Source organism: Rhagoletis pomonella, unplaced genomic scaffold, assembly GCF_013731165.1.
Source record: "Rhagoletis pomonella isolate Grant_MI unplaced genomic scaffold, Rhpom_1.0 Rhpom_scaffold_00795, whole genome shotgun sequence".
NCBI classification, from domain to species: domain Eukaryota; kingdom Metazoa; phylum Arthropoda; class Insecta; order Diptera; family Tephritidae; genus Rhagoletis; species Rhagoletis pomonella.
In genome coordinates, this window is record NW_023459349.1 from 27,011 (window position 1) to 54,746 (window position 27,736).

Sequence of the window (27,736 nt, forward strand, 5' to 3'; positions counted from 1 at the left end):
TTGGAGCTATTGGTCGCAATTAGCGGAAGATTTCGAAATCTGTGCATAACGGTAAACACCCAATTGTCAAGTGTCCAGTGGGAGTTAAAGAATTTTTGTGGAAGGCGAAGGATGCTGAAAATGTTTGAATGATTTATAAAAGTCTATCATCGCCGGAGTTATTAAATACGAAGTGCCAAATATACTACATACATACATATGTACATACATATTTATATGATTAATTGAAGCTTGACTTCCATGCCAAATGCAACACTGTCTTGCAATAAAAAAAATTGTGTGCCAAAACAACTCAGTGTGCGTTTTCAAGTCCGACGGTATAACAAAGCTAGAGCAAATGCAAATGCAAATGCAAATGTGAAAGCAGAGAAAATAAATATTTTAACCTGGCGTTAGTTTGAGTGAAGTGTTTTTGAAGCAATTAGAAAAGTTGGGAAAGTGTTAAGTATCTGACAAATAATTTGCATTGCATTCCAAATGTCAAGTCAGCTTGAAAGCAAGAAAAGTGTTTGAGTGCAAATAAATGTGGAATCGTAAGTGAATAGCCTTGAAAATCGAAGGTCTTTGAAATTTGTGTATCCAAATAAATAGATGAACGCTTATTCGCTTTCACAAGGACCTGGATTACCTTGTAAAGCCACTACCGAAGGATTATCGCACACTTCAGATCAGGTAATGTATTGCGAAAAGTATAAAAAATTTACAACAATTTAATATGTTTACTGTGACTACCGAAATCGAATAAAATTACTACTTTAATAACTACAATATACAGTTTCAAAGCGCAAGCCTTTCCTCTGACACTACTAGTACACTAGTAGTATTATCAAAAAAAAAACAAATTGTTGTCATCATCATATCTTTTCATAATAATTTGTACCTCCTCTAATACACTCACACACTTCGCCAACTAAGTATTTAGCCCAAATAATGCAGCAGATTGAAATCCACAAGCGTAACAGTTTTGTGATGACGACGCCTTCGGGAAATCTTAGTGAAGTGGAAATAATGGTGATGTTTCTCCCTCCTCCCCTTTCATGCCTGTTATACCGTTGCTTTTGTATTTCTCCCGCTGGTTCTTTTGTTTTATTTGAAAGAAAATGGACTGCGTGCCTTTATATGTTTCCTTCCATTCTGTATTTCCCTTTATCCTTTCCACTGTTTCCATTTTGTGTCTGAGCTGCAATGAACCATGGAGTGTCCAAGTGCTGTGCAATATTCGCCAACAATTTATGCTTATTGGTTCTAAGTGGCAAAAACTGCTTACAAACAAAAAATTGATGCTGTCGCAAGCGAAATTGCTTTGATATTCGTTTTTTTTTCCAATCTCTTGTGCTGAGCTGACTTCTTTCGTTTATACTTTCATTGGCATGCAATCATAAGAGTTTTATTTCTACTCCGGGTATTGCGCTCTCACGAAAAGGACCTTAATGCCGAGTTGATTATAACCCATGTATGACCTTGCAAGCATGGAAATGCGTGTGATATGTTTGGCTGTGTACATGTGTATGTATGAAGTTTTTATATCGTAATTGACCGTGTGCGTACTATTTTTATTTCTTTCATCTCATTTACCTATCACTAAATATCAGCAAGAAAATATCAAATGTCATTTCTCGAAAAAGCTATCCAAGCATAAAGATTTGCTTTTAGATAGACATTGCATGCTATTCCTACCTTCTAGACTAGGTTGTGCTCTATCGACGAAAGTTTAAAGAGCTTTCTAGTCTTAGTTGGTTTAATATTCATCCATTAGTCTCCTTAAATTAATTCTATATGCTTTCAAGACACCCAAGTTCTGATTAAAAAAAAAAAATGTTTTTCTTCATCTGTCACATATTTTGGTGGTTAAATCTATATATTAGCAAAAAATTCGTCAACTGCCAAACCACGGAGGCATTTTCGAGAAGAACCTCAAGGCAGCAATTGATGAAAATTATTTTTACTAAACTTGCCTATTAACAGATGTGTGTCGACAAGAGCAGTGTTGCATTGGAAGTTGGTACATAGGGTATATAAAAATCCACTGACTTATCAAACCGACCTCGAACTCAAACTTATATTTACTTATAGAACACATTTTTGTTAAATAAAAAATATCAATTTTTTTTTTTGCGAAATCTAAAAGCCAACTCGAAATAAACAGAAAAAGCTTATAAAAACCATATGTATCGCTGCGAAAGCCGCTGTAGTCGAATGGTAAGATGAGAGACTACCACCCAATTGAACCCGGGTTCGGTTGCTCCAATTAATATAAAAGGGTTTGTCTTCTGGCGACCACCGTTAGAGAGATAATGACAGTTCTTAAAAATCAGAGCTGCTCAGAAAAATTAGAACTGAAGCAGAAATATTTATATGAACCTGATTTTTGGGGTAATATGGATATGTGCTTATATTTTTCATTCAGTTTGCACCAATCAAATAAAGTGCAGAATAATAATTTTAACCAGGTAGCCTAATAAAAAAGAAGGTGTGAATAGCTACTTATTATATTTTGGCATTGCGCATGAAGAGTTGAATCTAAAGGCTGGTTTTTACTATGTGAAATTCAGTGGCATTTGTCGTCAAAAAGAAAACACATTGTCAAATGAGATCAAAAAGCGGTCGATTGATTTGGATCAGGATAGGTCTTTAGTCGTGTACACACGCTTCGAAATCGGCTAACTGTCAGTTTTTGGCCCATAATGATATTATGGCAAAGGTATGGATAAAGGAGATAAAGTTGTGTCAAAATATGTCGGCAAATTTTGGTGTCAAAATATGACATAGTTAAAACCAGTCTTATGGCATGGGAGATAATATTCTGTTATATCGGCGCAAAGGTGAAAATACATAGTATGTACTCTTATATGACTAGTCAACCCATCCATCAATACCATCTATCTCCACATCAATATGGAGAATCCTGCTTTGTAGCTTGTAAAAATAAGAAACATAAAATTATTCTCTGCTATAAGTGGGCAAATTTATTATTAAAAAAATGTTTATTACTTTGTCCGGAACAATCATAAAAAATATTTTAAAATGCTCACGTAAGATATCCTAATGAACTGGTTGCTGGCTGTTCCGATGGATGTTCCACGGTTTGAAGAGTTTTCAGGTTAACAGCAACTACTTACTATGCCTAACTGCGCATACTATAGTTCCGTATACGGAATAGCGAATTGGGGCTGCGAAATCGACATCGATTTTTGCAAGTAATTTATGTATCGAGGCAAAATCTAGAGCTCAGAACATCGAGTGGTTGTGCGTTGATGAATGCACTGAGCAAACAAGTCTTTTCTTTGGCGCCACTAAATTAAACCTGAGGAAAAATACCAAAAAAATGTGGATTACGATAGTGTGCACATTTTTAGTTCCACCAGATTCCTTTGTCGTGGCGTTTTCAGGAGCATTTATGTAATTTTCCGTTAGTAGACGCTGAATGATTCATCGTAAAATTAAGAGCGTTGATTACGCACTACCTTAAACATCCTTTTCAAATGCGTCTTTTCTCTTTTGCAAAATACGATGGGCTGTTTTAGTAGCAATTGGCCGGCTCACAGTGGTCTGTAATGAAAAAGTGGGGTACAAAATAGCGTAGAGCTTCGAATTCTTAACCGATTTGATAAGCGGTGGTAAACATTTCCTTCCACATACATATATACAATGTGCTCGAAATGTCAACAAAAAAAAAAAAACTATTTAAAATCGATGAGATTTCTTAGCTTCTTGTAACTTGCACTAAGACGTAATACGCTAAAAAACTCCATAGCTAAAATTATTGCAAATATAAAAAATTTTGAATTTTGGTGAAAATTTATTTATAACGTTTGAAATTTTTTGTACATTTTTTTCGTTTTGGGGTAACCCTATAATTGGGGGCACAATAGACCTACCCTAACCCTATAATTGTAATTATAAAAATAAGAATTTTTTATTTGATTACCGTTTAAAAATTTTCGTATTTAAATCAAGTGAAAAATGAATATTTTCATTATACATACACTACACATAATGGAATGATGACACTGTTTGTATATGCACTTCTGAAGGGAGGTCTGCGGCGATACATTTGCATTTGTATCGTCGAATTAAAAATTGAAAAAAAAAGGTGTTGCTTATATATTATTCGATAAAAAGGCTTTTTTCTATTAATGGATACCGTTAGGCTGACGAGTTTCTGTTTAAAAAAAAAAAACTTTTCATAAAACTATATTCAGAATTGGCGTTGAAGTACAGGTGTGTCCCTTTGATACGAGTATAGATATTGCGATTTTTAAAATGGTGGTATCGTAGTTATGTGAATATGCATACATATATACACACATTGGTGTGCTTTTACTTATACAACGTCTTTCAATGCAATTTTACCCAACTAAATAAATGTTCCCAGTTGAACTGTTCACCTATTTTTTTTAAATACATATTTATATTCAAATTGAATTTTCTGTTGCTAATTTCGTTTTTTACCTCTCACACTAACTATTCAACAATTCTATTCCTTTCTTGTTCACAGACGCGTGTACCACCAAGCAGCACTCGCAATACGCCATAGCATCTTCTCACCGGAGTCCAATACTTAAGACCGTTGCATAGAGAACGGCGACTTTATCGACAAACGCAGCGCCGTGTTTTATAAACTGGCGAGAAAGTTTGCGCAGCACGTACAAAAGGACGGACGCACGCATTCGCCGCATACGCCACAACACCATTGCCGAAAACGAAACGAGTGTATAACGAACTTGGAAACTTTTCTAGAATACTCAGTGCATCAGTCGTTTTTTTTTTTTTTTTTTTTTTCATTTTCGTTCGCCTGACTCAAAAAACATTAACAAAATAGAGGGTAATAGAAAAAAAAGTAACGCCCTGCACTGCAGTTGTTGCGCTTGTTGTTAGTGGTGGTGCCATTGTCGCGCGCATTACAGCGTTGAAAACTTTATCTCAACTGGCACAGCCATCATTGGGGTGGAGGAGTTGCGCAACGTACGCGCACCGCGCCAACGACCTTGCAACACTAATGTGGCGCGCACTTTGTGTGGTTTTTTTTTGTAATTTCCTTCTAACAGAAATGGGGGCAACAATGTACGCGGCACTTCAAGCAAGTTGTGTGAGTTCATAAACTGTAGGCGAAACGAGTAGGGTGGAACTGCAAAAGAATAAATTAAGGCGAGAGCAGCTGGGCAACAAAAAGCAAGTTTAAGTGGTTTTTCAAAGCAAAATGGCAAGGTGGTTATTGGTAAACAGTAGTATATTAGCCGGTATATGGCTGTGTGCAACGTTGCTGTTGCAGGCAAGGCATGGCGACACAGCGCCCACTCACCATTTGACGGTCAGCGTTGAGGGCAATACACCCACGCTGATAGTAACGTCGGCGGAAATTGGCATCACGCCAAGAACACTGCACGCCAGCACGAGCACCACGGCGGCTGCAAAAGCCACGACTGCCAAGGTTGAGGCGGCTGCAAGCGCAATCACAGAGCGCCGTAACATTGATGAGCTCGGCAGCAAAGGAAATGTGCCGAAACTGAAAGGCAAATCATATAAATTACATTATGGAAAAAAATGGCAACACGCGGCCAAGGAGAGGGAGAAAGGTAAGGTGAGGGTATTGAAGACACAGGTCGCATCCATGAGTTCAACGGAAGCGCCTATTGCAGGCTCCACAACAGTTTTGCCTAGTCGATTGGTCGAAACTATAACCACAAGCACCGATATACCTATACTTACCACACACACTACAAACCCGACTACAGTTGAGAGTGAACAGCACTTTGAGCAAAGTACAGAAGTCGCGACTACAGTCACAGCAAATATCGCAAAGTCAAGCGAGGGCGCATTGCCCTCAGAAAGCGTTATCGTCACCAACGCGCCATCGCTAGTTGGCAGCCATCGCAACGCACTCAACGGCGACGACAACGACAACGACGACGAGGTAAGCACGCCGGGCGCCATTGTGTCTGCGGCAACTGGCAACTTGCCACGATCCACGGAGGCGGCAACAGCAGTCACCTTGGCACCTACGAATGCTGCAGTCAGCAGGATTACAGCGGGAAGCCCCATTGAGAAGTCAGGTGCGGCTGCGGAGCTAAAAAGCTTCCGGGGTAGTGGCACGGAAGTAGACGACAAGAGAGCCGCAGAAGAACTGACTGCAACGACCGCATTTATGGAGTTACATGACACCACAGCAGCGTCAACTACTAAAGAAATATCCATACCGGCACCAAGAACAGCAGCACCAAATACAACAGCAGCAACTACATCAGCATTGGCAGTTACGACAAAGCCAATCTCGGCGACTACAGCAAATGCGCCGATGATTGCAATCCAAATTGAAACGTTGCCAAAGGCGATAACGGCAACGATAAAAGCAACAGAACAAATAACTACAGCAGCCGCAACAGCTACAAGCGCACTTCCTACCAACAACACCAAGCATCAAACAGCAAAAACAATGCCAACAACAACCATCGAATTTCCGATAGCTGATGAAGTTGCTGGTGTCAGTCAAAGTACTTCGACAGTACCAACATCATACAACGGTAATTCTGTCACCGTCAGCGCAATAATGGAAATGAGCTCCGTCATCGTTGGCGATAATCTGCCTCAAACGCCCATTCCACCAGCGCGCAACACAACCGCTGCAATAAGGCTACCCAAGATGAACGTCAGCACGGCGACAACCAGTGTGGACATGCTGCAAGAGGCAACTACTTCAATTTCAACTACGACTAAAAAACCTGAACACCCATCTGTTGGTACAACAAAAAGTGTGCAGACAATCCAAACAACAGCGGAGGTAAGCACGGACAGCGGCATCATTTTTATTGACGATGTGTCTGATAACCGCGAAGCCAAGCGAAACGAGTCGGAGGGAGAGCTACAAAACGATGAAGCCAATATTGGCAGACACGGCGACGTAAAGGATACCAGCAGAGGCACAGACGCAAACAATTCAGGTACGAGCGATAGTGATGGCATCATAAAACTTATTGACTTGGAAAAACATGATTTAAAATCGATTTCGAAGGCGAAAAAATTACGCAACGGCAGCAAGAGTGGCGATGTTGACGCCGCGGACGATGATGATGGCCATGATGGTGTCAAGAAAACAAGAAAGAAGCAACTAACCGATAAACATTACTTGCTCGTGCCTGATCTCAGTGTGAGCGAGGAATTTCATGTTGAAAATATGACCGCCCCCGGGACAATAAAAACATCGCTTGTTGACACTGTGGATGATTTAAAGAGCGCAAACAAAGCCACCGAAAATGGCAATAACGGCGGAAGTGATGTGTTGACGAAAACAATGCCGAACATTGGCGTGAAAAATATTTCCACTAGCAGCACACCAGCACCAACGTCTGCATCCGCACCACACCAAAGAGCAAATATAGAAAACTCTACGGCAGCCACACCCACGCTAAGACCAGTACACAATGGCTATTTGGGTCCCATTCTCATGGAGGAGATGCGGTTTACGGTTAAGCACGCAAACCTGAAACCACAACAACACCACGAGTCCACCATAGAATCACAACTGCGTGACGGCCGCATTGTGGAGATCCTTGCGCCCACCGCACTGGTGGAGCAAACCACTGCTGCGCCGGCGATGACATTGAATAGAGCGGTGAAAAGCGATCCAATAAGCGCAACAACTTCAACGCCAGCGCCTGTTTCAACCACTTTTGTACACGTACCTTCGGAAAAGAGTACACCCATGTTTTCTACGACTGTGTTCCAGGTTCCAGAGACATTGATCAGCACCACACGTCTGCCGTTGAGCACGAAAACCACGCACGGAGGTGAGGAAAAAACATCAAAACTATCGCAACATAAGCAGAAGCAGCAACAGTCGCGAGCATTTTCCAGCACTCCCAAGAGGTTGGGCGATGAGCGAACGGAGTCAAAAATATCTGACATTCAAGTGGAAGTCTACGATTCCACAGTGGACTCCATTGTATCATCCACAAATTTCAAGGATAGCGATGGCTTTTACGCCCTACCACTGGAAGCTGAGGCGGATGCACACGGCGGCACAACTAAGCCACCAGCTGCGCCGCAGGAACGCTTCACCCAATATGTAGTGGACAGGGCCGACTATGCCACACAGGAGTCAAGTGTGGCCCCACATTTAAGTGTGGCCTTCGGTAAGCCCGAACCAGCAGCAATCGAGATACATATTAACGTATCTGAGGGCATCGGCAATGAGAGCGAAGATTTAGAATTTTCATATCGGCAGCCAGATTACACAGGCAGCAGCTCAAGAACCAACCCCATAGATGAACTGATGGCCAAAACCGCTAAAGCTATTTCGATGAAGCCACTTTCTTCGGGCAGCAATGATTCCGCTGCTCGAGAAAACGTTCAACGTGGCGATGAGATTTTAGTTGTAGAGATAATCGATACCGGCGACAATAGCACTGAGGGTGCGGTTAGTGCTGAAAATGCCAATCCGATATTTACATTTCGCTCAGATTCCGATTCGGATATTGAGCTGAAGGATATCAAATACTTTCCACCTGAGGTCAAAGTGAAACCGCCACAAATGTCCGACGAACTCTTCTTGGCAGACCTAAAGCGAGAGAATGCGCTGCCAAAACCACCTTTGCCCCCACCTCCTCCGCCGCGTAAGCCGACCATAGATCGCGACTCGGACACAATTTTTTACATTTCCAACACCGAAGTAAAGGTGGGCGAGTCTCTACCCACCGCAAATACAGATTATGAGCAACAACAACAGCAGCAACAGTTGCGGAAAACCAGATTGGAAAATCAATTCTTTCCGGCAAACTACTTAGCCAGCACACGTCCGAACGCTGCCAGCATGGACGAACGGTTGTCGCTGTCACCGCAACAGCATCACTATGAAGAAGACATAATTCTTTCGCCACTACGCAACACCGCCGATTCACTTAAGATATTTCGCAATCAAGGCGATGAGGCACCCCCTTTAGACGTTACCTACATTGCCGAGTCGGTGGTGGAAGTGGAGCAGTCCTCAGGTGCTGGTCCCACAACCACATTTTCAGCGGCTGCAGCGCCCTCACTGACGCCAGACGTCATCATACAGCCAGCCATATTGCCAGAAATGTCGATTGGTGTGCCAGTGATAGGTGAGCTGCCGCCGCAAATTGAACTCAAGGAAATCGATTTCATGCCCGACGAAGCAAACCAGCCGCACTCAGGCATGTACGAGAACAACATGCTGGAGGAAAATGGCAATGGAAATGGCAATGACGTCGACAGACTCGTGGAGTCTTCCGTACAGTATGGTGGCGATCTGATAGACGAGAGCGTCGGCGGTGGAGGATTTGATGGAGTCGAGGGTTCTTATCCGTTCGGCAATCCAGCAGCACTGCACAACAACAAAGCCCACCATGCAGCCGACTATGCGCACTTCACGGTGAACCATGGCGTAAGTAATCTGCGAAAGGATGAGCTGAGCGCTGATGTGGCGGGCTCCGGTGAGATGCTGGCGGCAGGCCAAACAGCCGCAGCGATGCTAAATGCCATGGAGAACGGTGAACTAAAGGAGTTACTAGCTCGCAGCGGCAACGATACGTACCCTTTGTCGATGCTTGCGAATGCCAGTTACGCTGGAGCATCCACTGAGCGTATGAGCAATGCCACCGCCTACTCGGTGTTGGAGGAACCGAATGCAATCGAGTTGGGTAAGTTGAAAACAAGCATGAATACCTATGTACATATAGTACTTATATTTATGTAAACAAATAAGAACATACATTTCTTTGAAGACCCCTCTTAGCTGACTTTAAAAATGAATCTCTCTTTGCAGTATTTAAAAATCATAATACGCTGGTACTTGGAGTTTTCATTGTACTGCTGCCGGTTGTACTGACTGTCTCACTGACTTGTGCCATGTGGTAAGCATAGAGCGAAAAGCCTTTTGTTATATTCTATTCATTATTTCAGTATATTTGAGATGAAGTACAGCGAGTTATACAAAGTGGTTGCATTTTTTCTAAGTCAAATGTTCTAAGAGACAGACTAATTTGGTGGGATTCCAGAGTAAACATGCATGTGTATGTATATGTATACAAATGTGTAGGACAGAAGGATTTTTAGAATGTAAAATGGCAATATAGCGTATGCGGAATGAAATGTGGACAATTTCTATGCAGATTTAAAAAAAAAATCCGATAAACACAAGAGTCAAATTAAATTAATTTACTGCACAATTTTGCCTCGTGAAGTTCGGGTAGTCATAGGGAAGGTGAAAGCCTACAAAGCCATGCGACCCGGCGGAATATGCATGCTGATACTGAAAATTTTGGGTCCTACAGGAGTTGTTTATTTAACCAAGGTCCTCAACCTGTCAATGGCCACTCTCGTCAGAGTGGTCCTACTGCTCAAACTGGGAAAACCAGCCAACAAAGCAGAGTCTTATGGTCCGATAACCCTCATTCTCCCGGTAGCGAACACACTAGAGGCCTCGCTACTCCCCCATTATATGAACCACCTCATCCCTGCGAAGCATCAGTATGGTTTACGTAAAGAGCACTACCCCTGCGAGAGAACATTTCTAGTAGCGTTAGATATTTATGTCAAAAGTGTTTGAAACCGTCAGTCGCTCCGCGCCACTAGAAGACATAGAGGTTCTCTCTCCCACAAAGACTCAAACGGTGGTCAGCGAATAATCTGAGTGGTCGACACTCGTCATTAATATTTAGAGACAAATTGATTAAACCCAGGAAAATAAAACGGGGGGTTCCAAAGGGTGGTGTTCTTTCTCAACTACTTTAATATTTCTAAGCTCCCTCAACCACCAGACGGAGTACCAATTGTCTTTTATGCTGGGAATGGAACTGATGACTTGTGCTCGAAAGTAAACGGTTACCCCTCCGAGCATTCTCACTTCTTCACTACTTCTTCACTGCAAGGAGCCTAACTCTCCCCCCTACAATATCCTCAGCTGCCCTCTTCACCACCTGGACGAAGGAGGTTAGATTGCAGCTGGGTATTCACGTTGATGACGAACCAAGTCCGATGGAAAGTGACCAGATGTCTTCTGATATCGTCACAACACCACTTGCATGACGAAGCGCAAATGTTCCCCTTTAAGCGGCACAACACAATGCTCTGCAACCAATTCTTAGTAGGGAGCCACAGACGTGGACAGCCGAACAGACACTTGCTTGCAGAGGATCCCTCGCCAAGGCATATCAGAAGGCACGGATAGGTTCATAAAGAAAGCTCTGGACCCGACAGCATATCGGCAGGCCTTAAGTTACTTAGACTCCAGAACTGACTTGGGCAAGTCCGAGCGTCGTTTGCCTAGGGAGACTCTGACCACATTAGCCCAACTTCGCTCTGGCCACTGCAGCAGGTTGAACTCGAAACATCTCTTCGCATGCGCACTAAACCCCACTCAACTGACGCCTCTGTCCCCATAGACGGACCCTATAGAGGCTGCACGCTTCTTGGGTCTCCCGTTAGTTGAGCTTGACGACAACGATTCAGGGTCTTGCCGATCTGGGCGGGTTTGTTGTAGCCGCTACAACAACTACATTAAACGTGTTAAATTATACACAATTTCGCGTCGGAGTCTTGTTCTTTATAAAAAAAAAACTGAAGATAATGCATTTTCTAAGATAAGTATGCCTCCATTTTCTACCAAAAACACGTATTTGTCGAAAAATGTAACAACTCGTGAGATTTGCTCATCAAAATACATGTATACATTAAACCATTTTTTAATCCTTTAAAGCCTTAAAGCATTTGCAAGTATGTCGCCGCTGTCAATGGTAAAAATGGCCCCAAGCTTCAAACCCTTTTTCCACATTCCAAGATTGATTGCTTTCACTTTCCGGTCTGGGTATTTTGCGCCAGCGCTGTGCACCTTTTCCTTTACGCTTCGTGGGACCGTAACCAATTTGCAGCTGAGCCTTTGGCTAAGCATTGTTACACGTATGTACATATAAGTATATAAGTATGTACAAGTATATGTATGTGGATGATACGCCTGGTTGCTTGTCACAATGCTTCTGCGCCGACAGTCGCATGGCAACGGTGCCAACAGCAGTCAAGTTGTCTGCAACAAATCGCCGATAAGTGCTGAGCAATGTTTTTGATATTCAATCAGGCTGAAGCAAATTACACTTAAACTATTACTTTGACTGGCTGGAGTAGCAATTACTCGCACCTTTTCGCAGGTACGTGTGCTCCTCTTTGCCGTTTCTAAGGCAACTTAAAATGAGTAGAGTCAAACAAAAATGGGCTGGGTCAGCCGCATGAAGAGTGACTTGAGCTGTTTACACTGCTCCAATAGAACTTGTTTTCCCACTCCTCTTATCGTTAGTTAAATTAAAATCTTCAGGAGTTCGATAAGTGGCCTTTGAAAGCAGATTTCACTGCTATGAACTTCTTCTTTTCTTTGGGTTAGCAAAACAGGCCGTGAGACTTCAGCTCAGGCTAAGTTTAGTAGACGTGTGTAAAGACTTAACCGTAGTGAATTTCCTCTGTTAGTGGCAAAAGGAGGAAGATCCCACTAGATCGCCCATTGCACAGTGGTTCAAAACTGTCATTTACTGTTCATAATTCACCGGAGCCATCATTTTTTAATCAATTTGATACATTTTTTTACGAAAGCTTTCGAAATTTGCAACAGGCCAGTTGAGCCCGATTTTTCAATTTTTATTTGACTATAATTAGTTTTGTTTTAGTGCAAAATGTAGTAAATGTAGCAATTTTGAAGGAAAATATTACTTTTTTTCAGTGAATAAATGTTACATAAAAATAACTAGTTGCGAAAACAATTATAGAGTTCCCCCAAAAAGGAAAACAATTTGAAATGTTACAAAAAAATGTCACCATCTTTTTACCCCAATCATTTCAGCCGAGAATACTTGTTGGAATAGTCCATCGCTAGAAACTCACGAAGTGCATTAATTCCCTAAGTATTCATAGTTGTCCCGTTTGGTCCGTATGTATGGCATACTCGTCAATTTTTCTAGATCGAATGTCCAAGCCGTGTTGGTTATCTCAACGGCTACTGCCTGGGAAATAAAATAAGAGTGACAAGACCCAGAAAATCTATTATGCGGCTTTCCCAAATAATTTTCTACTTTATTATTTTGAATCCTAATGCTCTTAGAGAAGCTTGGCTGTCTTACTTATCGAGTCGCGCCTAAAACAATCACGTCTAAAAAAATCGAATCGCTGCTTAAAAGAATCAGTTGCTGTATCTAAAGCGCCGTCATCAGCTTTATCCATCTTCGAGCTGTCGGTATTAATTAGAAATCCTGAAACAGAAGTTCTGAGAGGACATAATTTCGAAAAAAACTGAGAAGGACTATAATAACGCAATTAATTTTTTGTTTAGCATTGAGTTGAGCCTTGTCACTAAAAACTGTTTGTTTATGTCGTCTCCTTCTAAGGACAGGTCCAAGCATATGCGCTTAAATAAGTTCTCAAAACTAAAGTTCGTCTTTTAAAGCGTCATTCGTTTCTGCAATTTCTACCTACGAGTACATACTCATATTTCTAGCAATGCTGCCCAGTTCGTATCGTATTTGACAAATCCGCTCTTTTATCCTAACAAAGCATACTGAATGGCTATGCAATAAATCTCCCTCTTATTTTTCATTTACTACGCAAAGTCGAAATTGCGAGCATCTGCGGGAGCATGTCCTTTCCTTCCGTTGCCTTGGCACTTCGGACAGGTGTGGGAATTGTATAATGACCACAAACAAATGCATGTTAAGACATCTTTTTCGACGAAGACAACAGATAGTGTTGTAAACTAATGCGCTGCTCAACGAAGTTGGGAATGACAGAAATGGGGAAAATAAACCCACAATACTACGCCGTATTAGCCACAACAGCTGGTGGTTGGATAAAAAAAAAAAAAGGTAGAGGAAAGGTATGCGCAAACAAAACAATGTGGTAAGCGGGGGCGCAACTTATGTGGTTCTACTGATTCACTTTAGCTCAGGACAAGCAGAAGAAGGCGATGCGTTGGAAAACGAAAGCGTTAGCGTGAAACAAATGCGACGCCACTTGAGTGACTGATGTTTCTGTAACACACCAGCACAAGTATTTTGCAGTTCCTTATACATGCTATTTGCTTATTGTCAGTATTCATGTGTGAGTGAATTTAATCCAGCGTCTTAGCGCCGTTGCTAAGCTGTGACAATACATATGGGCATTTGACCACGTCGGGTTTCGATGGCATTTCAGGTTTCTTTTTACTGTATAGATGTACATTAGACCGTGCCAGAAAAAAAATTCGCCGGGCACACCTGATTCTAAAGCAGTTTTGCAAGGTAATTTGAAAAAAATAAATAAAAAGTTTTGCAGAATGTAGGGGTCGCCTTTTTATATTTTTCGTCACATTCCAGTGGAATCTTAAAGTGTGAGGAGTGTATCGAGGAAAACATTTTTTTATTCTAAAGTTCATTGACCTCAAGTACCCTGTACTAGCATTTACCCGTCATATATCAATTCGTATCATTTGTAAGATAATTGAAAGAGAGTAAGCGAGATAGTTTAAAAAATTGTGTTTATTCTAGCACGAAAGTCTTAAAAAAAGCTCCCTTGCCAACTTTTATCCTGAAAAGCTCTTTCTATATAAAGCACTTGAACATGTTTAAAAAGGAGATGTATACTATATAATTTTGTTAGCTCTGCTGCAACAATCGCAATGGAAGGGTGAGCAAAACACTGGCCTAACATTCGAGAGATCCGACATCGAATCCTCGGGCAGCGAAATTAATTTTTTGATTAAATCTTTTGTTCTTTTTAACCGATTTCAATAAAGGAGGAGGTTATCAATTCGTCGGAATATTTTTTTGTTTTGTAGTGTCTCGGAGGTGGTCCCTTGATCCGATCATTGGACCATAAAAATATTAACGGAACTCCTAAATTGTTATATGAGATTAGAAGTCGGTTTTGTTTTTTGCTTAAAAATTACTTGCTTAAATTTAACTTTCTTTTAATTGTAAGATTTTATCGATTTAAAGAGAAATTTGGTTTTTCATATTTATTTCATTTATTTTGTAGAAACTTGTTTTATGAATTTTTCCCTTTTTAATGGTTTTGTTTTTCATTTTTAATTAGATTTTCTTTTAACTATTAGATTTTATAGTTTAAACAGACCAATACTTATTTCATTATTTTCATTTAATTTTTAGTAAATGGTTTATTAATTTTTCTTTTTTAGATTTTTACAAAGTTTTTTTATTTACATATTTTTTAATTAAATTTTTTTATTTTAATTTAATTTTTAAACATCTATATTTTCTAATTTTGTTTTAATTTTTTAAATAACATTATTTTAATTTTGAAATGAAAAATTTTTTTATGTCATTTAATTTTTAGGAACTCGTCTTAATCTTTACATTTTCAATATTTTTTTTTTATAACTTACATATTTGATTTATACATTTTTCACGCTTTTTTAACTATTATTTTTTTCTTTTTTTGATTAATTTATTTTTTTTTAATTTTTTGTTTTTATTGTTTTAAAAGGAAAAATATATACTTTTAGTTAAATTTAATTTTTGGAAAACTCACTGCTAAAATACAAACAGAAAAACGCTAGACCTTCTCGTTATGTAGCGGATCTTTTAATAAGTCTTTCGTAGTACAGAAAAGAGCTTTCAAGAGAGTTGCCAGAATTGGCGATTGCCTTACGAAATACTTTTGTCTTTCGAAAGACTGTGATGAGCTGAAAGACAATTACCATAGATAACCCGTAAAGCTCACCAAAAATCATTGAACTTTTGCTAAAGGAGTATCTCGATTATTCCAGTGGAACTATTTGAAAACAATTGTTTGTCACCGAAAAATGTAAAAGGCGGCCCAAGGTTCAGCAAAAAAAAAAAAAAATTTTTCGAAATTGCATTGCAAAAATATTTTAGACTCAGGGGTTTGAAATCGAAACTTTTACGGAACTAGTTCTTGCATTGCCTTATTTTGAAGTTTCAGATATACAACGAATGAGATTAACGGAAGTTACAAAATCGTACATATTATTTCAATACCACCTGCACCTCATACAGGCAATTAATTATCTTAATTTTGTCGTTGTGATACCACAGTCCATGTTCATAATGAATTTCATCAAGTTTTCCATATTAGCTGACTTAGCGTCTCTTGAATAACGCCTCGCGATATCGTGTTATACTATTGCAAAGATTAGGGCATTTATAGAGGACATATATTGGAAATTTGAGGGATGGTCTGTCTGTATTCTTACCTTTCAAGCAATGGAAATTCTACTTCTCCGCGAAAGCACGTATGTATGCAGCTCGTTCGTTTTCGAAGCCACATTTTTTGAGATGTTGTAGGGCTTCCTCGAGTCCCTAATGTGACCCTAATATAAAGAAGTGCCATTACAGGCCTGTTGGTGGAGTTTTCCCACTAATCATCAAAAAGGAAACACCCCAAGTCTGTCTTCTCCCTATTGTACTATGGGCTTGCGCTTGTTACCATATTCTAGAACGTCTATGAGGATCTGGTGGTATTGTTCTCAACCACTGGGTGAAAAGAGGGAAATTTGTAGTATGAGATGGAAAGGCGTAATGCCACATAGCTGCCCCTTTAGGTTGCATATCGCTACCCTATCGAAGAGTTTCCATGTAGGACTTAAGAACTTAAAACTAGGGCACTGCTACCAAAAACTCTTTAAATATGTATATAACTGTTATTTTCCGCCTTAAGCTACTCGTATTAAGCCACGCTATTTGAGCTACTTTAACTTGACACATGGAAAGAATTAAGAAACTCTAAGAACAAAGTAATTTTTTTTTTTTCAATAAACAATTGGTTGAATTCACGTCAAGAATGCGTCTTCGACATTCCAAGGCTCTGAGTACTAAGCACATATGTATGTATGTAAGTGTAACACATGTATTACAGTTAGCCCAAAAAGTCACTTACGAGCACAGTTTGAAGTGAAAAAAATGCCAGTGGTTCCAGTTACGACACCCAAATCAAATTCTAATGACGGTAGTACTGGCTGTGAAAGTTTGAGAGAAAAAGGCTACATAAGCGGCAAAGTTTTAAGAAGATTATAAAATCGCGCTTAGCAGTAGCGTGAGGCATACTAAATATGAAACGAAAAGCAATAAAGTAACAGTAAACGAAAATGCCGCCAAATTGGATTTCAAGCAATGGTTCGCTGCCAGCTATTTGAGGTTGTAAATTGAATCAGTAAATGGGCAAACTTTTGATGTCAAGCCAACTTTTGGCATTCACATTTGTTGTGCGCCATACGAAACGCAAGTGCAGCAGATTATAGCACCGAATGAATAAATTATCTCAAGAAATGTGACACTTGACTGCGGTGTTTTTGGAATTCTTAAATTTGTGTTGTAAAATTGTAAAGCTTCTGGGATTTTAACAGTAAAATGCCATGATTATTGCTGTAGGCACTACTGTTTGGCAGGGACATTTCAAAATTGCAAATAGATATATTAAAAATCGCACTCAACATTTTGCCAAAGTATGAGTATGTAAGAAATTGGGCCAGGGTTGGTTGGCCCAAAAGGCTCCTTACGTACATATTTTAACGGCTGCTTAGATGCTCAGCTCGTCTTAAATCTACATGAATTATTGTGACATGAGCGCAGATCTTCCACCACTTCTCGCTTGACGCTAACATATAGTCTGGTATGCCGATATCCTGTACCATGCTTCGTGACTCAGAGGCGTATCGGGAGCAGGAGAACATTATGTGTTCCGTTATTTTCTCTTATTCCTATGCCGAAATTTATTCAGATACTCACGATAAGAACCGTTGCTCGAGAGAAACTGGCTTAGATGAAAACTACACTCTCAGTGAGACTTATTCAGCCGTGTTTCAATGTCAGAGATGAGCTTGTGGGTCCACCTCCCTTTTCAGAGTCGTCCCATCGTTTCTGCCAGATTACCATAGAACGACACCTTTCTTCTCTGGCTATTGTCTTTCGCGTTAGACCATTGCTGTCCTCAGACAGGTGATTATATATTCTTTTCATCTCTTGTGCGATAATGTCTACTGGGACCAGCGATTACAAAGGATGCTTCGTCAGAAATTGTGCGGAATCCGCAAACAGCTCTCAGTGCACTTAAGCGATACACGGTTGTTGGTTTCTGTGCATAACATTTTACCTTCACTACTTCGTCACAAATCGGAGGTAGGACGTACTTCAGAAGGCCGTTTGGAGAGTTTTTTTTAATACCTCTGTGCACAAGTGTGCGCGGATTTACTAATTAATCGCATTTTGATTGCATTGTCTTCGACTTTTGACTAATTGAGCCACTTATTTAATTGTATTTACAGCATAGATGTTTCACTTAATATTTTAATTTAAACTAAATTACATATTCTTTGCACAGGTACCTCTATGGAAAGTTCTATGGCTCACCAAATATTCGCGATGCAAATCAGGCCAATGGGAGCGTTACAAATGACAAGAAAAATGGAGATGGCGAAAATTCCCAGGAAGAGGTATGTAGTGAATACTCGTCGGCTAAAAGTCTTAATTAAACATTACAAGATATAAAGTACACTTAAATCAATAGGGGCTTACAGTTGTTACATACATTATTACAAAAATATTAGTAGGTGGTTGTGGCTCACCTTAAATTCATTCCTAGCCTAAGTTGTGCAAAATAAAATAAAATAAAATTCACAAATAAGACTGCAAAGTGCGATGAAAATTTAAATTTTCATCAACTTCGCTCACTAATACTTATATGTATATATGTATGTTAGTATGTCTACCATTATACCTGTGTATATATAATTCAAAAGTCAAAAGTCGGGGTGTTTTGGTTTTTGTGTTTTCCACGCCATGTTGGCACTCCCTTCGACTCCAGCATGCTTATTTGATTCTTCTTGTTCCGCCATAATCTGACAGCTGGTTGGAGGCTGAAACTTTAATTAAAACGGAGATAGAAAATGCCACCAAAGTGTGGTGCAGACGTGCACAAGCAAAGCTAGTACTTCCAGTCAGGGTAAGCAACGGACACATTCACACACACACACACACACACACACAGGAAGTGTTTGCAACATGTCTCATACAACTCGCAAATTAAATCTCCGTTTCGGTCTGATTGCAAGTTCGTGAGAGCCGCTGTTGGCAGATCGGCGCTGGCTGCCGCAACCAGACACCATTTCATTGTAAGCATCTGGCGGTTTTACTTGACATTTGCTGTTTGAAAGCTCCCTCGGACGTTCAGCAGCCCACCACCACTCACCTCACTAATTTTTGGCTGTTGTTATTATTGTAGCGGCTTTAACTCACTCCGTTTGTTTACGCTCTTAGTCTTTGATTTTGCTACGACCACATTTTAATTTCTAGCAAATTTGATGGTTACTCCTACTTTTGGAGGGGACAACAGTTAGTTGCCATACTTGCCTTTACTTCACCGCAAACATTCTGTTTACGCTGCAGTTTTCAGGTTTTCATAAGTTTTTCACTGCGGTCTAGATATTTTGCAACAAATTGGCCAGGAACACTGTCACGCACGTAGAAAATATTTAAGGGATGAGTTCTATACATATGTATGCATTTTTATGAGTCTTTCCATAATAATCATACAACATTGAAAATTAGTACAGAAGTACAGCTAAAAGAGTGGATCTGCAGTGTGTTGTAATAAATCCTATGCCTTTTGTTGTCATGCCCACTGAAATTTAAGTTTGTTTGAGATTTCAAAGGTAATATTTCTTTGAAAGAGCTTTTGGCCTGTCTGTTTCCTTTGCATTTTGTCTAGGATGCCGCTTTCCTATACTATACGAACTGGCAAAAGTTGAGCTGCTTTTCTTCGCAGAGCATGCTCGAGTCTAAGTTGAGTGCGGTCAGCTAAACTGTACCACGAAAATTTCACCGAATCACGGATTTTGAAAAAAAATCATTATTTATTTGACACTCTTGCAGATACATTTTCGTACCCCATCATTCATTTCACGTATGTATAATTGTTGTAAATTACTGTCTTTTCAATAATTATATTTTTTTGACAGTAATTTTCTTTAAAAAGGAAAAAATTTTGATCCCTCTAATTTTAAAAGTAATTTCATAGCTGAACATAATTATTTTATCCAGCGAGATCTCCTTCTTAAAAACTTTAAACACCATTTTCATCTATTTCGGTAACTGTTCTCGTTCTCGAGATACATATTAAATTTTGTCTCGAAAAAGTTCATTTTCCAAATTGTGCGGCATTGAAGGATAAGCATTTCGGCTTTTTTGCCCCTTCGCTAAATAGATCAACGCAATTGTCCCGCGTTTTTGGCGGCGACTTCACCATAAGAGGTTGCGGTAGCTGAATGTCGCACAAAGTTTACTTTGGTATAACTCCATTCTGATTTCTTACCGACTGGTTCTGATGTTTTAGACGGTGAGTTTATCGTGAGTGATAGGAATAGGTAATAATTTCAGTACTAGTTGTGAATTCAAAATGTGCGGCAGTTCCTAGCGCAATTCAGCCCTCGTCTTTACTCATCTCCCACGAAAGCATACGATTCCCTGAAACACTTTTCCTCATTCTTAAGAGTGTATTTTCAAGTTATTTATACATATGGAAACAAATCGTTTCGGATTCGTTCCTGTTGGAAAATTATTGAAAATTTTGCAAAATTATTAATTTTTGCCAAATTTTTAATGTGCGACTCACTTTCAGCCAGTGAGTCTGGCAGTTTGTACTTTATAACGTTAAAAGTGAATTTTTAATCTAAATATATCTTAACATCTGTCAAATTTCTGTTGTAACTTTGCCCCATTTTCTCATGCTGGCACCTTGCTGTCGTAACATTCCAATCAATTTGTTCCTAATGTTAATGGCACGGTAAAATGAAAATTGAGTTGTCAAACTACGAAATGATAGTTGGTGGTAAGAAATTCGGTAAGACAGATATGTCTTACCAGTGGAAACTAGAATGTGTAGATTTGGTGTTACGAATGCGAAGTCTTAATTAAATGGATTGTAATGAACGTGAATTTGCCTAACGTGCATTAACGTAGTAACCAATTTCGTATTATATATCACTTTCACATTATAACATTACTCTAAACATTTGTGCATCATTCTTGCAGTTCTACCGTTTAACGGCGAAAACCATGCCATTCATCTTCATCTATTTTCTCTGTACGTTCTAGTCTAACATCGACACAGCGACTTCAATTCCAAAACAACATTTGCCGTCCGTCACCGAGAATGTCACCAACGGAAGCTGCCTCAAAGCAATGACCAACTCGCATTCCGGCGAGTGCAATATCACGAAACCGTCCAGCTATCCAACAAACAACATTTTGTGCAATGGTGTTAGTGGTGCTGCTACAGTTTTCAGTGTCGATGAGAGGGCGTTGCTGTCATCCGAGACTTCGGTTGCAACCCCTTCCTTAACCTCAATAGCATCGCCACTAAATCTAGACAACAACAATAAGTTGAAAATTCAAGCCAATCTGTCCAACAACTCCGTCCAAGAGAACTTTACACGTCCTAATGGTTCTGTCACGAAGATGACTTTGAAAAACAATCACTTGATCGTTGAGACTGAAGAGCGACACGTAAGTGCTCGATGTTGAACATTGAACGTTGAACGTTGAAAGTTATTTGGTGTTGAGTGTTGAGTGTTAAGTGCTCAGTATTGGGCACTTTTAAATGCAGTTGTTGGTGTTGTTGTCGTTGTGCTTGTGTTTAGGTGATGGGCGAAAATAAGGATTTGTGGGGTTTATTTGCCAATTGACAGTCGATTGGCATAGACAAAGGCCCATTTACAGCACCTACACATACACATGCACGCACACTCGCCCACTCGCCCACCTAAATACTTAAACACTCAAACGGTTCAACGTTCGCCTGCTTGTTTAACTTCTTCTTCTAAATACTTCTTCTGCACTTTTTCTTATTTGTTTGCTCTTCTTTGTCGTTAGTTATTGTACTCGTAGTCATTGTTATTCTTACCTTTCTGGGTACTCTATTTGTCGTTGTTGTTTGCTTGCTCTTGTTGTTGTATTTATACATATACATACCTTTATATTCGTACTTGTTCTTGTTCTTGTTCTTGTTGTTGTCGATGTCTTTGCCGTTAATTTCGTTGTTGACATTCAAAGTCCTTTTTGTCGCCTCAAATATTCTCTATCCATCACCGTCTCCTGCTATCTGCACGTACATACATGCAAACATATTATCATTCATACGTGTACAAACATGTAAGCATTGCTGTTGGAAATGTATTTGGGTGAGGGTAGCCACCCTGCAAAAATCGCGACTTCTCCTTGCACGCATGTTAAGAGTACTCCCTAAGAGTCAAGGAGTACTCCAAAAATAACCGCAATGCATATATAAAAAATTTGGTCCAATTAACATTGCGATGTCCTGGCTCTGCATTACATCGTAGTAGCATAAAACTACCCCAAGGGATTACTCCATGAAATACCTACCTCTCGGCAACACAGCCTAATAAACATCGTGTATGGATTACGATCGTTAAAACACGAGCATTGGTCGGGTAGAGAGTTGGTCCGCTACTGCCTTACAGAGGAGAACTTAGTAAGTACTCCACAATATGGCACAAATAGACCACATAGTCCAACGATTTTTGCAGGGCAGTGCCTTACCTGTTTATTATTTCTTGAAGCTAAATTTTAATACATATTTGTTAGTGTGCTGCCAATACATACATGTAAATATTCTGTATCCTGCGCCACTTACTTGTGTGTACTTGTTCCATACTCACATTCAAAGTGTATAGATTAACTTATGAATATATATAAATACCTATGTATGTAAATGTTTAGCGAGTTTATCCGTTGATAATTAAAACACCACAGGGATAAAGAGGTCACACAACTACATCTTTTGACAGCCGGGGTATTAGGAAACAACAGCGAGAGCAAAGTGTTCATTGGAAGTGTTTGACAGGATACGAATTGAAAAGGTTTAAAATAGAAACCCTGCCGAAGATATACATACATATGTACGTACGTAGATAGTTATACATATGTAGAAAAAAGTAAACGAAAATTATCAACCTAAGTATGCATAGTCTTTTTATATTTCCAGCAGTGAAGATAAATAAAAATCAAGAATCAATTAGGGGATTCACAAGACGTGTTAACCGTCGTAAAATCTTAAGCTTAACACTTGTTTATGTAAAATAGCGGTTAAAATGGTTGGGGGGTTGGCTAATTATATATTCTTTATCAGTTTAAAAGAATTTCGGTTTAGTTAGAAATCCCCTAAAACCATTATAATTAAAAAAGATGTTAACCTTAAGATTTTACGACGGTTAACACGTCTTGTGAATCCCCTAAATATTAAATAAATACCTACTTGAAGAGATTGTCAATGTCAAAAAATTTTCGTCTTTGCTAAAAGCAGCCAAAATCGATTTGTTTTAATACAGTCCATTGCATAATTATAAATCCAGTACAGTGAAGTCTTTGAAACAACCGTCATAAGCAAGATAAGGCAAAACTTTCTTCTGTAACTATTGCTCAGTAAAAGCTCTCTTCAAATGGAGTGGTACGTTTTTTTGTAGTCATAACTTAATTTAGAGGAAATGAAAAAATCTAAGCAAGGGTCAAAATATTGTTGGTTTCCAACCAGCATTTTTCTCCTGCAGCTTTGTCCTGTTGAAAAATCCAATTTCTTTCATTGCGCTCAATAAATAGCTTGAAAATGCTCAGCAGAATGGCAACATAGTCTATACTCTTAATTTTGTTTGAGTAGAAGGGCACCTCAAGAGTACAATGGGATGTTATTGCACCGCACGCCATCACATTTCTGCAACCGCTTTAAAAAGTAAAACGAAATATTTGTCAATATTATTGTGGTGTATTAATATGTATGTATTTCAATATTGTTATTGTCTCTATTAATTGTGGTACAAAGCTCAATAAAAATATTCAAATAAAATTAAACATTTTTTTTTTAAGAGTAGCACATTTCGCTGCTTTTGAACTGATGGGTATTTAATTAGATACTATTGGACTGGCTCGTTTTTGGCCACAAAGATCTAGGAAGGAACTATAAATTTGGTTCACTAGTTCGGTGTTTTCCCGCAAGGTATGCAGAAACCAGGGATGTAATAAAATATGTTTAAAAGACTTTATCCAGGATGTTTGAAATGATGAAAAGGAAAATTTGTAAGCGACTATGCGCCCTTCACTTTTTTCTGTTATTTAAAAACATCCGACATTTCATGGCCATGAAAGGCATAAAAACTCCTCCGCACTATACCCGAAAATTTAAAGCGGGCCAATCGTTGTGGACATAGGACTTTTCTGTAAAAATTTGTAGCGGCTTCTAAAGGAACTTGCGTTTTTATAATTTTTTCCAACGTGGTCATAATAAGATTCTATATTCATATATGCATCAGCTTATTATTAAAGTTTTAAAACTGCATTTTGTCAACCAAAAATGGTAAATTGATTGACTATATTAAGCGTTTGGCCGATCCTCTTCCCCTGTTTGTGGTGTATAAGTTCCCGCATTTTCGATTATCTTTTTTTCCGATCGTAGCGGTCGCCATTTGTAATTTCCCGTCATATCTTTGGCATTTACAGTCGGATCTTAAAGTATGATACATCGAAGCTTTTTTGTCCCAATGAGAAAATTTTTTGGCTCCCAAAGTTCTCCGAAAATCATTAAACTTTTGCAAAGGAAGTATTTTGATTATTCCAGTAGAACAATTTAAAAGCAATGTTATTGACGAATGAAGGCGTCACCGAATTTTTTTCCCCGAAATTGCCTTGCAAAATTCTTGATACTCAAGGATGCACGGCCAACTTTTTTTGTTTGCTTGTAAGGTGTTATGGTCTAATGAACATTCACACGTGAAAATGTCTTATTATTCTTCTTGTAACTGCCAGTTTGCTATGTACATAACTTCTTCTGTCTGCAAACACTGTTGTTGTATATCTTGTGATTGCATGTACGTATTTGCATTGTGACTCCCTAAAACGAATTATTCGATTTACATAAAATAATCCCTTCTTTTATTTTCTTATTCAACTTCTAGGATATATCGCGCGTCGCTCGTGAAACTACAATGCATTACAATACCTCCGAGAAGGATGGCGTATTTGTTGTAGAAGTTGCGCGCGGCGTCGACTCCAAAAGCATTCCAAACAGCCCAACCACCGAAGAACCACGTCCCATCTATGAAACACCACCACCAGCTGCAGCTGCGGCCGCGACCTCTTTTCGATCAGACGATGAAAAGATTTTGAGAAATCACGATGAGATACAAATCCATCAACCACCACCAGAAACTATACACCATCAACTACCGAGCTACGCAGAAGAAATGCCCGAACGCAGTTTACATCAAATCGTCGAATTAGAAGAACCCGCTATTTCACCACATTCGTTTAGAGATGAGAAGAAAGTCAACCTCGTACGCAATTCTAATACCGGTCTTTCGCAGTCCGATTTAAGTTCCACATCTTCGGCTGGTTCAAACAAGCGATACTCGTATGGTAATCAGGAGTTGTACACCATAGAGACGACGTCATATGCCTCGCCATCGACATCCGCAAACTTGCCGCTTTTACCTTCGAATTCACACAACGCCGCCGACGATGATGATCGCCGATCGGAGAATGGACACAGTCTTGAGCATTCACCTGCTGCTCAGGGCAATAGTTCAACAGCCACAGCCAACGACAGCGCCGCTCACAATGAGCTGTGCAAGCATGAGCAAGGAAATGAGCAGATAATAAAGGAGAAGGATATAAATTCCTCTCAGCAGAGTGAGAGCGACCCTCAGCAAGGCAACCTTGTGACAGAAATTAAATTGTTCAATGAAGAGGTGTCGACAAAGCAAGAATGTGAGGGGGCTATTATAAATGAAGTTAATGAAACAGAAAATGACCAGACAAATGTTGTGACTGAGAAAGAGCCTCAAGATGTAGAAACAAAAGACCCAGTAGAAACTATACAAAATGAAATAGAAAGTGTTGTCACAGATGTGCAGATAAGCACAGAGAGTGTAGAGCGTATTAACAACAACAATTCACCAGAATGTGTGGACAAGAAGCCAGAGTTGCCAGTCCCCAATGGCACTGACGACAACAAGGAATGTGTAGAAGAGTTGTCTGACCACAATGATGCTGTCGATACCACTGTACTGCACATCTCCAGCCTTACAGAACAGCAGATAATTTCTGAAGATAATCTCATAAGTGGGGACAATGAAAGTCCACCCATGTTTCCACAAACTATAGCTGGCAATTATGGCTACGATAGCATCATTAGCCTACCAGATCCACCATCCACAGAGGAAATAAAACAACTTGGTGACTTTGCTGGTATTGAGAGCAGTCAATTAGACTCGCTGCCACCTCCATCACCTCCACCACCACCTATTGTTACCGACTTAAATGACAACAACACGAATAGTATGGAAGAGAAAACACCCACCACTAACGCATCGACCACCGAAGAAGAGTCCACAACGACACAATTAAAGTTGAATGAGCTATTACACAACAATCTTGCAGATTCGACTGCAACTAACCAACTCACAAATGGAAATGGAAATGGTCATGACGCCACAAATGGAAATATAGCAGAGAATGCCACAGCAGAATTCGATTTAAATGGCTACGAAACGCACAATGGACATGCAGCTGCTGAGCAGTTGTTGGCAGAACATTTAGAGCTCAGTCCAGTTGCAGCCCACAACGCCGAAGGTGGCGCGCCCACTGGTAAGGTGCCTCAAACTCCACTTACACCACCAGAATCGCCACCGCTCTCCTCACCCGTGCACTACACCAACAGCGTGGGTGCCATTAACGGAATGAATGGGGTCAACAGAGGCATTTGCGGCGGTCCGATGCCCGTTGCCGTGGACGTAAATGGCAGTTAATATGAATGCTGAGCAGCAGTTATTTTATGCAGGCCATGAGCTGAGAGACTCTTCAGTTCAGCGATAATTGGCTTGCGCAAGTGAAATGAAGGTGTAGAAAATCTAACGGTTATGTCGAATTTCTCCAGCAATGCAACGAATGAACCAACCGCGAACCATTGACGTTAGACTACAGTGGCGTCGGCGGCGGTGACGGCGGAAAGATGTGGACGTGGAAAGTAGGTATGCAATAGAATGAAGTAGAATATTTAGAAAGTAAATGAAAAACGCGTATTTGTATATTAGGGTGTAAGTTTTTACGATACTTAGTCGAAATCAGTGGTCTACTTTGTAAACGATAATAATCCGAAAAATTACATGCAAGAATCCGAATGGAAGAAAAAGTCAAATAAAAAAACAAAAACAGGCAAAAGTTGCACTTACAAAAGTGCATAGCTACAAAGTGAAAGGGTCAAAGGAGAAATAGCAGTACTACTTACAAAAGGGGAAATACTTTGCAGTATTAAGAAATATAAATCTAGTGAGCGCAGGATATTGTTCTAATTGTGCTATAAAATATAGAAACATTTTGCCGAGAAAAGGATCTTAGTAGTCTCATGTCCAGGGCATTCAATTTTGTATTTGAATATTTTATTTAAAAAGCGAGCAATGGCAGCGAAATAAAAGGTATGCAAGTCAGATTTTGTACAGAAGGAATTTCACGGCGATTTAGTTGATCCATTCAGACAGCTAGTCATATTGGTAACCAATAATTATTCCGATCTTTTTTTTAATTAGTACTTGATTTTGAGCACTTTTTCATAAAAAAGCGTGGTATTGATGAAACACAACTCTTTTTCTATTGACAATTGCCGACAATACCCGTCCTCAAAAACACAACACAACCTAAGTGGAAGATCGAACTAACTTGGCAGCCAGTTA

The 27,736-nt window shown here is 39.7% G+C and overlaps 2 protein-coding genes and 1 long non-coding RNA gene across 3 annotated transcripts; 2 read left to right on the forward strand and 1 right to left on the reverse strand.

Annotated features, from left to right (window-relative positions):
* LOC118751556 lies at positions 1 to 27,272 on the forward strand. The gene is made up of 5 exons (XM_036486379.1): positions 1 to 672; positions 4,499 to 9,653; positions 9,779 to 9,866; positions 18,325 to 18,436; positions 24,965 to 27,272. Exons 2-5 carry the CDS (start codon positions 5,201 to 5,203, stop codon positions 26,813 to 26,815), a joined length of 6,504 nt encoding a protein of 2,167 aa, XP_036342272.1. The 5' UTR covers positions 1 to 672; positions 4,499 to 5,200; the 3' UTR covers positions 26,816 to 27,272.
* LOC118751558 lies at positions 2,941 to 4,542 on the reverse strand. The gene is made up of 2 exons (XR_004994551.1): positions 4,453 to 4,542; positions 2,941 to 3,549 (listed from the first exon to the last, which is right to left on the reverse strand). It is a non-coding gene; the product is annotated as an uncharacterized LOC118751558 (long non-coding RNA).
* On the forward strand, positions 21,082 to 21,660 carry LOC118751557. The gene has a single exon (XM_036486380.1). It carries the CDS (start codon positions 21,183 to 21,185, stop codon positions 21,522 to 21,524), a length of 342 nt encoding a protein of 113 aa, XP_036342273.1. The 5' UTR covers positions 21,082 to 21,182; the 3' UTR covers positions 21,525 to 21,660.
* Positions 27,273 to 27,736: the final 464 nt, after the last annotated feature.

Excerpts from the sequence above, each read along its gene's own strand:
- LOC118751556 (XM_036486379.1), top strand. The coding sequence starts at position 5,201 with ATGGCAAGGTGGTTATTGGTAAACAGTAGTATATTAGCCGGTATATGG. Across the intron at positions 9,654-9,778 it reads ACCGAATGCAATCGAGTTGG|TATTTAAAAATCATAATACG; the intron begins GTAAGTTGAAAA and ends CTCTCTTTGCAG. Across the intron at positions 18,437-24,964 it reads GCGAAAATTCCCAGGAAGAG|GATATATCGCGCGTCGCTCG; the intron begins GTATGTAGTGAA and ends TTCAACTTCTAG.
- LOC118751557 (XM_036486380.1), top strand. The coding sequence starts at position 21,183 with ATGACCAACTCGCATTCCGGCGAGTGCAATATCACGAAACCGTCCAGC.